At 43.8% G+C, this 12,010-nt stretch overlaps 1 protein-coding gene across 2 annotated transcripts in view; it reads left to right on the top strand.

The window, feature by feature from the left end:
• Nucleotides 1–9,838, top strand: part of TEDC2 (tubulin epsilon and delta complex 2) — a 40,431-nt gene extending 30,593 nt beyond the window's left edge. For both annotated transcript variants that reach the window (XM_040439281.1, XM_040439280.1), the window contains exons 9-11: nucleotides 4,057–4,155; nucleotides 8,616–8,806; nucleotides 9,564–9,838. In XM_040439281.1, the coding sequence (XP_040295215.1) occupies nucleotides 4,057–4,155; nucleotides 8,616–8,806; nucleotides 9,564–9,704 (431 nt within the window). In that variant the 3' untranslated portion in view covers nucleotides 9,705–9,838. The remainder of the gene's footprint in view (nucleotides 1–4,056; nucleotides 4,156–8,615; nucleotides 8,807–9,563) is intronic.
• Nucleotides 9,839–12,010: the final 2,172 nt, after the last annotated feature.

Here is a 12,010-nt window from a genome sequence, read left to right as displayed (position 1 = left end):
ATGAGGTTCGGCTGGGAAAGCGACCCCTGCCTTTCCCAGCCCTGCCAAAAAATTTTGGTTGCCCTACTTTTCTAAGGGATGTTTTTGCTTTGTCGAGGGAGGTAAATATTCCGACAAATTTTCCAATTTCTTTAATGAGGGTGTCTCCGAAGAGAAGACCCTCTGCCGAGGAATCTGGTTCTGAGTTAGCCAGGTGAGAAAGCTGTGGGTCCAGCTTCATTAAGATATTTCGTGTTCTCTCTGCGCTGATGGCAGAATTAATATTGCCGAAGAAGCATATGGCTCTTTGGGCCCAGCCGCGGAGTACTACAGTATGTACTGGTTGGCCTGTAGCGGCAGCTTGTTCAGAAAGGTCTAGTATTTTTGTTAGAGGTCCTAATGGGTCTAGGAGTTTGTCTTGACATAATTTGAATGATCTGTCCAGGCCTCTTTTGGGATTTCTACCCGTTTTATTTAGGTATTTGGTGATGATGGGGTCTAATTCCGGAGTCTGGCAAAATTTTCTGAGGCAGGGTAGGTCTCGGACACTCCGCTTTCAATTTATTCCTGGAAGCTTTGTCTAGGGATTTGTTGACCCATAAAGATAAGAATTTTGAGATTTTAGAGTGGGGAACCCACTCCCCAGATCTAGGGTGTTTTATTTGGTCAGGGCTGAAAAGGGGAATGCCCTGACTATCTAGTATTAGGGAGTCCGAGAGCTGGATAGTTGGGACTGACATGTCAGGATTATCTGATGAGTCCACTTCAGAATAAAAAGGCAATCAGTCTTCTGAGTCAGAGTCAGACTCACTGGAAGGGGATATGGAAGACCTTTCTTTGTAAGAGATGTTCTTAGCCTTCTTACTGGCTGTCATAGCCCGGCTATTAGTCTCCTCCCAGGTGGAGGGTCTTTTGTGGGATTTTTCTGCGCCTTTATCATTACCGCTTAAAATATGCGTGTTTTCATTGGGTATTTGACCCGTCCCCATGGTCTGGGTTTTAGAAATATTGGGGATATTAGGGTCGCTATAGAACCTGCTCTTTCTGGCAATCTTGCCTGATTTTTTGAATCCTTTAGCAACTTCCTTTCAGATTCCATCACGGAATTAATCTGAAGGGGTAGAAGGGTAGACCTGAGGTGTTCTTTGGTCTATTACTAAAGAAAGAGATTTTGAAATGGAGTCTTGGAGAGAAATCATGGCAGATTGTATGCCCACTGATACTGATCTAGAAACAGATTGGTCCACCATATGTTGGATGGACTCCGTGGTTACTACTTCATAGTTAACCGCCATGGGTTGACTAGTCGGTTGTTCTTGTGAGGGATTCATGTTGCTAATGTGTGAGGAAAGATAAGGGAAAGAAAAACTGGAGTAAATAGGAGAGATATGTAAATGACATTAAACATACATATATATACAGTACAGACCAAAAGTTTGGACACACCTTCTCATTCAAAGAGTTTTCTTTATTTTCATGACTATGAAGGCATCAAAACTATGAATTAACACATGTGGAATTATATACATAACAAACAAATGTGAAACAACTGAAAATATGTCATATTCTAGGTTCTTCAAAGTAGCCACCTTTTGCTTTGATTACTGCTTTGCACACTCTTGGCATTCTCTTGATGAGCTTCAAGAGGTAGTCCCCTGAAATGGTCTTCCAACAGTCTTGAAGGAGTTCCCAGAGATGCTTAGCACTTGTTGGCCCTTTTGCCTTCACTCTGCGGTCCAGCTCACCCCAAACCATCTCGATTTGGGTTCAGGTCCGGTGACTGTGGAGGCCAGGTCATCTGGCGCAGCACCCCATCACTCTCCTTCATGGTCAAATAGCCCTTACTTTCAAAGTTTTCCCAATTTTTCGGCTGACTGACTGACCTTCATTTATTAAAGTAATGATGGCCACTCGTTTTTCTTTACTTAGCTGCTTTTTTCTTGCCATAATACAAATTCTAACAGTCTATTCAGTAGGACTATCAGCTGTGTATCCACCTGTCTTCTCCTCAACGGCACTGATGGTCCCAACCCCATTTATAAGGCAAGAAATCCCACTTATTAAACCTAATATGGCACACCTGTGAAGTGAAAACCATTTCAGGGGACTACCTCTTGAAGCTCATCAAGAGAATGCCAAGAGTGTGCAAAGCAGTAATCAAAGCAAAAGGTGACTACTTTGAAGAACCTAGAATATGACATATTTTCAGTTGTTTCACACTTGTTTGTTATGTATATAATTCCACATGTGTTAATTCATAGTTTTGATGCCTTCAGTGTGAATCTACAATTTTCATAGTCCTGAAAATAAAGAAAACTCTTTGAATGAGAAGGTGTGTCCAAACTTTTGGTCTGTACTGTATATTTTTTTTTTTATATGTAAATGACTGTATTAGGTATACTTACAGAGGAAATGAGGTAAGTTATGTAATTAATTAGTCGAGTGTATTCAGTGAGAGGTGTGGAGTATGCTCTGTGAGGTGAAGAGACGCACTCTGAGGAAAAATCGGGAGCGCACACAAATTACCATACAGATTAAGCAGAGCGCCCGAAATCTCGCCATATCTGAGACTACGGCGTTCAGTGTGAGATGGCGCTTCTGAATGCAAGGGAGCGAACGGGAGACTCGTATAGAGGGAATAGAAGTAAGACAACATTGAAGGTGAAATGGAGTGACCGAAAAGAGCAGAAGATTATAATAGTGGTTAAAACAAAAAAAAATCTTATGCGCTAGTGGAATAAACGGCAATAGGGGATTCAGTAGGTAACATATAGGTAATACGAATATAATTTAAATGATTAAAGCAAATAATTCGCAAATTTTTACCTCAGAAATAAATGATAATAACAGAAGAAAAAAATCTATACTTATCTCTTGTTTGGGAGCAGCAAGAAAGAGGAGGGGTCTATGCTCTTCACCTTATATAAACTGGGATGCTTATGGATTGGCTACCTGTGATTCCTCATTTACATACTGATTACCTGTTTTGAAAAAACTTTTCATTCACCTGTTGTAATAGTTCTTGCTGCTATGGTAGTAGTAAAAGTAAGTTAAGCACAATGAGAGCCTCCTGTCTTCAATAAAATCTGCTGACAGATGCCCTTTAAGGGGGGTTTTCTGGCTTTACGATATTAATAATCCATCCTCTGTATAAGACATCAATATCAGGTCGCTGGGTCCAACTGTTCCCTACTCCTGATCTCTCCTTTGAAGGGGATGTGATGCTCAAGCAAGTGCTGCAGCCTCTTCTTTATTTAACATGGGGTCTTCTACTGGCATGTTCTCGATTTTTATTAGCACTGGTGCAGGATATTGCAGCTTTGTCTTATTCAAGTGAAGCTGCAAAAGCCTGCAAGTAGATCAGGGATCAGCAACCTCCGGCACTCCAGCTGTTCAGAAACTACAGCTCCCAGAATCCTCCTTTCACTTCTATGGGAGTTACAAGAACAGTCGAGTAAATGTGCATGCTGGGAGTTGTAGTTTTACAGCAGCTGGAGTGCCAGAGGTTGCTGATTCCTGAAGTAGATGGTATGCACAAAGACAGACAGAAGAAAACAATGAAGAGGCCGCAGACCCTCCAACAACGGACCGGTGGGGTGTTGGGAGTCTGATCCCCATTAATCTGATATTGATGGCCTATCCCCAGGAACTCCAGTAGTCCCGAGAACGGGGGTCCCCAAGTCCCCGAATGAACAGAGCGGTGGTGCTCATGTGTAACCACCGCTTCATTCATCTGTGTGAGCTGGTGGAGCCGAGTCCCATAGACCGTGAATGAATGTTTTAATTCCCTGATATATAAACCGTAGACCACCCCTTTCCCACCCTGCACTAGTGGTCAGTGGATCAATTTCCTTTAAGATACCAGGCCATTCATCTGATTGGGAGTATCGGGAATATGTCTTTACACCTATGCCCACATCTGTTTGGCTTCATATCAAGAGCCTTGGCATCCCACCTGAAGCTTCATGTCGTGCAAGAAGAATAGACCGTTTCTCTACAGCTCAGGAAACAAAGCCTGCTAATTATACTGACATTTGTAAGTCTTCTGAAAGACTGACATTTCTCTGGTCTCTAAAGGTCCCGGGCGCTGGCAGAATTACCCGTCTCTGCTGCTTTTGGAAGCTTTACAAGAAGAAATGGCCAAATACCAACTGGAGCTGCAGAATCTCCAGCTGGGTAAGTGACTGCAGAATTATCAGGCCAGACATCGTCGTGTGTTGTGCCCTCGTCATCAGGCTTTGAAGTCACTATCCATCATTTGAATTAAAACAAGTCTCCATCTGCCTCATAAATCCCAGTTTATCCGGCAAATGCTGAATTACAATAGAATATTTTGCAGAACATCTTAAATGCAATGTGACTACTCCTGATATCCTCATAACCAACATGTTACTTCTGGAAGATTAATTAAACACAACCACATGACAATTATTAATTAAAATCGGAACAATACGTCTGTCCGTGCTCATGGAAATGATACAGCGGAGCAAGCCTGGGGGAGCCTGGCTTACACGTACTGTAATGTGGGCTAGGTGGCTCCTGCTTTATGGAAATAGGAACCCTGATTGCTATTGTTGGGGTTGTGTTTTATAGAATTAGTAAGGATGGGACTATATTTGTACAGAATAATTAAAAGGGTTATCTGGGAGTTGTTTTACTGATGACCTATATTCTGGATAGGTAATCAATATCTGATTAGTAGGGGTCCGACACCCAGGAGCTGTTTGAGAAGGTACCAGCGCAGACAGTGGCACCACGGCCTTCTCCTCCAGCATTTGTATAATGGCCGTCCTTGGTATCAAAGCTCAGACTCGGTCACTTCCATGGGGCTGAGTTGCTCCCAGGCTATGTGACTGATGAACGTGTCATCCCTTGCCCTAGGAGCAGCTCGGTCTCATTGAAGTGAATGGGTCTGAGCTGCGATACCAAGGACAGCCGCTTTACAATGGATGGTGCTGTGCTTGGTTTGCAGAGAAAAGGCGGCGATACTACTGCGAGTACCGGTGCCTTCTCAAACAACTGATCGGCGGGGGTCCCGGGTGTCAGACCCCAACCGATCAGATACTGATGAAATATCCTGGAAAACCCCTTTAATTCTTAGGGTACATGCACACATTCAGGATTTATGTGCGGAAAGTCCACACTGAAATCTGCATGTATTCGTAGGGAAATCTGTGCGGACAATCCGCATCAATTGGTGCAGATTTTCCGCATGCAGATTTGGTGTGGATTTTACGCATGCGGATTTTACTAAGTGAATAGAGAAAATCCGGTCAGGAAAAATAAAATTAATTGACATGGTGCGGATTTTAAAATCTGCACCGCAGGTCAAAATCCGCACAGAAAAATTAGCATCGTGTAAATGAGAATGTGCATGACCTATGGTGCAGATTATCCGCACGCGATCCTGATCGTGTGCATTTAGCCTAAACCTGTTACCTCTGCGGATCTCACTGCAAATCTGCACTGAAATCCACACACGTTTCCTACAGATTCCCTGCGGATTTCAGCCTTGCTACATCGAAAGTGTTAAAATCTGCAATATTCCAGTAAATCGACATGCTGCAGGCTTTAAAATCTGCACCGCTTGTACATTTCCATGCTAAAAAAGCCTGCAGCATGTGGATGAAATTTGTATCATCTCCCCCACTATTGTTCCGTGTGGACTTAGCATGAATGCCACAGGTGTAGCCTAAGGCCTCTTTCACACGGGCGTTGCGGGAAAATGTGCGGGTGCGTTACGGGAACACCCGCGATTTTTTTGCGCGAGTGCAAAACATTGTAATGCGTTTTGCACTCGCGTGAGAAAAATCTTGCATGTTTGGTACCCAAACCCGAACTTCTTCACAGAAGTTCGGGCTTGGGATCGGTGTTCTGTAGATTGTATTATTTTCCCTTATAACATGGTTATAAGGGAAAATAATAGCATTCTGAATACAGAATTCATAGTAAAACAGTGCTGGAGGGGTTAAAAAAAAAATAACCATGGTAAAAGATCATGTGATGACCGGAGTGATGTCATCAAAGGTCCTGTTCCTGTAATGAATGCTCACCACAGGTCCTGTTCAGCAAAGGAGACAGAAGGAGATGCCGGGCCGCGATCAAGTGGACTAAGGGGAGTTAGATGATTATTATTATTATTATTTTTAACCCCTCCAGCGCTGTTTTACTATGCATTCTGTATTCAGAATGCTATTATTTTCCCTTATAACCATGTTATAAGGGAAAATAATAATGATCGGGTCTCCATCCCGATCGTCTCCTAACAACCGTGCGTGAAAATCGCACCGCATCCGCGCTTGCGATTTTCACGCAACCCTATTCACTTCTATGGGGCCTGCGTTGCGTGAAAAACGCAGAATATAGAGCATGCTGCGATTTTCACGCAACGCACAAGTGATGCGTGAAAATCACCGCTCATGTGAACAGCCCCATAGAAATGAATGGGTCGGTATTCAGTGCGGGTGCAATGCGTTCAACTCACGCATCGCATCCGCGCAGAATACTCGCCCGTGTGAAAGGGGCCTAAAGCTTCTGGGCCTAGGTGTAAACCTGTCCCAGGGTCCCCATACTTCACTTCCCCTGTGGTGACAGAGGAGCTTTTGGGCATCTGGGCTCTGAGGATCTCCGCAGCTTATTCACCTTCTATTGTTACACTATTGATGAAGGCATTCTGTATAAATCTATGACACTCACTGTTAAATGTGACCAATAAGTCAAATATACATTTGACTTCTTGGTCACATTTTGGCCTCCCTTATAGAAATCCCATTCACGCAGAGCTGCCCAGGTTTTTAAGGGCATGCAGCATTGATTTCTCCTCATCGTATGTGCTGTTACTGGCATAATACAGTCAACACCGATCTAGTCCAAGCTGCCAGGCGCCCACAGTGTGACCCTCATGGATTGATAGTCATTAAAATGCATTCCCAAGTAAATAATACAAATTCATACAGTTTGCATATGGACCGCAGCACATTCTCCAGTTTACGTGGGGGGATGTACTGCCAGCAACAATGGTTTTTAGGCCCACCCAGTTGAATGGAGAGACCTATGCACATGCAAAAGGCTACCTCTCCATGTAATCTTCACCTGAAAACGGTGGTCACCTCACCTAGGGGATTGGCGTCAGTTCTCCCTATTGATAAGCCCCTTTAAGACTAAGGTAAGCATACACGTCAGGAAGACGGCGCCTTCTTGCTGAAGGTCTCCAGGTTCCGTGTAATCGGAGACGCACTGTAAAATCTATGTTTTGGAAAACTGCCTTACGGTTCTGGTTCTCATTGTATAGAATACATTACTGGCAGCTAAATTACAGAATTCATTCATATTAATAAGAACCATTTTCTTTATCCCTTCCCAAATTCTACATCTTCTCCGGTAAATGATGCTATTACAGCTCCGCAGCTGGTGGGATATAATTATGGCTGCACAGAACATAAAGTATAGCCTTCAGACCGGCCACAATTGTTGTAATATCGTTCCAGGAAAGCAGGAGGAAAAAAAAATGGTTCTACCAGTCCGTATCTGCTCTTCATAACCTCCTTTTATGGCACAAAGGAATAGACGCCCTTCATCGGCTGCTGCACTTCTCAGGATTTAAATCAAACCATTAACCTTTAATGACGGCCTGGAACTACGGACGCTAAGAAACGTTCATTACTAGTCGTAGCCTTAAAGGGAATCTGTCACCGGCAGCCTCCCTATTAAACTGTCCGCATAGACACGTAGCTGCGGTTCTCCTGATTAAAACGATGTTTTTCTTTAGATTTTGAGGCTCTGTTCCCGAGTCATGATTCTTTTTATTAAAGGGGTTATCTAACCCTTAAAATGCCCCCCCATAGTCCCGGGCCCCTGACAGAGGTTATACTTACCTGGCGCCTAGGCACCCGCACCCACACGGCAGCTGCTGCATCTTACCGTCGCGTGGATGAGCACATCCAGCGTGGGGGGTCAGCCAATAGTAGGCGGTGATGGGAACGAGCCTCCCTAGCATCGTGGGTGACACTAGGGAGGCTCGTTCCCGTCGCGCCCTGCTATTGGCTGGCTGAACGCGGTTTGAAGAGGCCTGTGATGTCACTTTCATCGGTCACATGGCTTAGGCACAGCTCAGTCCCATTCAAGCGAATGACCCTTTGCTGCAATACTAAGCACCGCCACTATGCAGTGGACGGCGCTGTGTTTGGAAAGCTGATAGGAAGCATGCAGCGCTCACCAGAGCACCATAGCATCCTCAAACCGCTGATCGTCAGGAGTGCTGAGAGTCGGACCCCTACCGATCAGATACTGACCTATCCTGAAGATGGGCATCCATATATATCCTAGACAACCCCTTTAAAATTGTCCATAGGTCTGAATAAAATTGAAAACTGCTCAAAGTTAGGGGCCTGCATCATATTTTAGAAGCAATGTTTATTCAGCGCTGTTTGGGTATTCATAGGATATGGCCAATTAGCAAAATTCTGGAAATTCTGAAGCATTAAAAAACTGATTACTGGAATTGTATCATTCTTAATTTAAGGGTCATGCACAGGTTCTAGCCATCATTAAATATCTGTACATGAATTATCTTTTTTATAATTTGCATTGATTCTCTTCCAGTTCCTCTTATTTATGGCTTTTTCTCCCCTGGATAGTGGCTGATGAATATAAGATTTGGGCAGAGAATCTTTCTATCAATTCCACTTGCCTAGAGTCAGTCGGCTGCCCCTCTACGTACAGCAGGCCTCCCCCTGTCCTGATATACAGCCATCCACGTGAACTTCGTGAGCTGACCCGCAGCAGGCTGAGAGTGCTGGAACTGCAGCAGAAGATTCATTTGCAGAAGGTAATTTGTGGCATTTATTACCTCCGTGGTCCAATGTTCTCGACCACTCATCTTTTGCTGTCCTCCTGGCCCTTCATTGTATGCCTGTTTTCAGTATTTGCTCTGTACGTACCGCCTGCACCATATAGATATTAAATAAAAAGGCCTCATTATTGGTGCAGGCAGCGAATGTATGAAAACTGTAATGCTGAAATGTTTCTCTTGTACATGCACCCCGCCCCACCCTTATTCCTCTTTTGCGCCCCCCTTTAATTCTCTTGTGCATCCCTCCCTCCTAAGGTGTCTCATGTGCCGCCCCCCGCTTGTGCCTCTCATGCCTTCCCTCATTAGGTCTCTCTTGTGCCCCCCCCCCATTAGGTTTCTCTCATTCCTCGCCACCTTAGGAATCTCTTGTGCCCCCCTCTAAATGTCTCGTTCCCCCCCCATTAGGTCTCTATTTCATACACCCCCCCTTATCCCCTGTAAATTGTTTACTTTCTTTCTCACTTGTAGCTCTCCCCATCTCTTGCTTCCTTCTCCCTCCTTTACCTTACAGTCTCTTTCCTCCGCTCCTCTCCCCCTCTTCTTCCTCTTTGTGCTATCCTCTTGCCTCTTTATGATTGCATTATTTTTTTTCTCTCATTTGTTGATTTACCTTATTCTCGCTCCTCCAGCATAGATGCCTCCACTTTGTTCACATTAATTGTGTTTAATTGCTGCAGTGCTATCTCTACCCCGTAAATGATCCATTAGTGTAACGCTGTGATATCTCTCCCAGGTGTTCAGTGAAGAGCTGCTCGCCCAAGCAGAATCCTGGAGTCAGAGCGCCCCAACCTCCTGCCTGCCGCTCAGGGCCATCTACACCCAGCTGTGTGAGGGGGGACACACGTTTCCAGTACTGGTGCAGGACGACGACTAATGAGACACATGCCGCTGCTTTCTTAAAGGGCATCTGTCAGCAGTTTTGTACCTATGACACTGGCTGACCTGTTACATGTGCACTTGGCAGCTGAAGGCATCTGTGTTGGTCCCATGTACATATGTGCCAGCATTGCTGAGAAAAATGATGTTTTAATATATGCAAATGAGCCTCTAGGAGCAACGGGGGCGTTGCCATTACACCTAGAGGCTCTGATCTCTCTGCAACTGTCGCGCCCTCTGCACTTTGACAGGGCCAGACAGTGAAAACATCATCACACCTGACCCTGTCAATCAAAGTGCAGAGGATGCGACAGTTGCAGTGATTGCAGAGCCTCTAGGTGTAACGGCAACGCCCCCATTGCTCCTAGAGGCTCATTTGCATATATTAAAACTTCATTTTTTTCAGCAATGTGGGCACATATGAACATGGGACCAACACAGATGCCTTCAGCTGCCAAGTGCACATGTAACAGGTCAGCCAGTTACAGATGACCTTTTACCCTTCTACCCAGGTGTGAAAGAAAAATATTCCTATTCATCTAAATGTGGTGTAATATATATATATATATATATATATATATATATATATATATATATATATATATATATAAATAATATTTTATGGAGATATGATTGTATATTTTAATAAATATCAAACAGAATTGATTTGACTGCACTGTCTCCGCCTTTACTCCCATACCCCTCATCCTCAGTATATACTGTCATGTCTATGATTTCCTGTAGAGCTATTACAGGCAAATCAGTCAAATCACTCATTGATCCATCCTTTGCTAGCATTTATTCAAAGCAGGCACACACGCTGTCTAGGACTGTAGGAACGCCGGATGACGGCACACATGGAAGGTGCACCCGAACCCATGTTGGTTTTTACCCAGCTTTCCCACCAGTGGATAGGAATATTACATCGATCTGTGCCTGGAATGAATTATACAACTGAGAAGTCATTAATCAATTCATGCCTGGGGTGTAATGTCTTCCTGCTACCAGTAGGTGGTCCAGTTACTATCTCATCATATTGAGAAATATAATTTTTTCAGTTTCAGGAGAGGAGGCGAGAGAACGAAAAATAGAAGAAGGCTAAATGAAAACATGAAGCTCATTAGTACTTTTGTACTGTGATTTCCTGATGTATACATCCAGCAGATGTTACTGTATAAGCAAGGATGTGGCATCTGTCATTCATGGGCTCCCATTCTTAAAAAAAAGTTTTTGTTTTTTTACTGGACTGCACTATTTGGTACATACAGCGGAAAAAAAATAATAATAATTATACGACGTGTATGCTACTCTGATGGAAGCCAAATGGGCGCTCTTTTGGCTTCCTTCAATCTGTTGGGAGCATTGCCGATGCATAAAAGAAAGCAGACACTGCAAAAACTCAGCATGAAAGTAGCCAAACACAGGAGAGTATTCATTGTGAGAAGTTATCTGCTGACAAGATGTTGTTAAAACTTTAATAGGTAACGTCCCTCTCTTTGATGCTCTCTAACTTTCCATGGTGCGCGCTCTCTCTCTCTGTCGCTCATTTTCTTTCTTGCTTGCTCATCCTCTCTTGCTTTTCTGATTTTCTCTCTCTTGTACGTTAATTCTCTTTCTTGCTTGCTCATTTTCTCTCTCTCTTGCTCACTCATTGTCCCTCGCGCGCTTTCTCTTGTGCTCTCGCAATGTTTCTCTGTCTACAGTCGTGGCCAAAAGTTTTGAGAATTAGATAAATATTGGAAATTGGAAAAGTTGCTGCTTAAGTTTTTATAATAGCAATTTGCATCTACTCCAGATTGTTATGAAGAGTGATCAGATGAATTGCAAAGTCCTTCTTTGCCATGAAAATTAACTTAATCCCCAAAAAACCTTTCCACTGCATTTCATTGCTGTCATTAAAGGACTTGCTGAGATCATTTCAGTAATCGTCTTGTTAACTCAGGTGAGAATGTTGACGAGCACAAGGCTGGAGATCATTATGTCAGGCTGATTGGGTTAAAATGGCAGACTTGACCTGTTAAAAGGAGGGTGATGCTTGAAATCATTGTTCTTCCATTGTTAACCATGGTGACCTGCAAAGAAACGCGTGCAGCCATCATTGCGTTTCATAAAAATGGCTTCACAGGCAAGGATATTGTGGCTACTAAGATTGCACCTCAATCAACAATTTATAGGATCATCAAGAACTTCAAGGGAAGAGGTTCAATTCTTGTTAAGAAGGCTTCAGGGCGTCCAAGAAAGTCCAGCAAGCACCAGAATCGTCTCCTAAAGAGGATTCAGCTGCGGGATCGGAGTGCCACCAGT

This window comes from Bufo bufo, chromosome 7, assembly GCF_905171765.1.
Source record: "Bufo bufo chromosome 7, aBufBuf1.1, whole genome shotgun sequence".
NCBI lineage: Eukaryota > Metazoa > Chordata > Amphibia > Anura > Bufonidae > Bufo > Bufo bufo.
The sequence above is the reverse complement of the archived record's forward strand: the minus strand, read 5'-3'. Positions and strand labels throughout refer to the sequence as shown.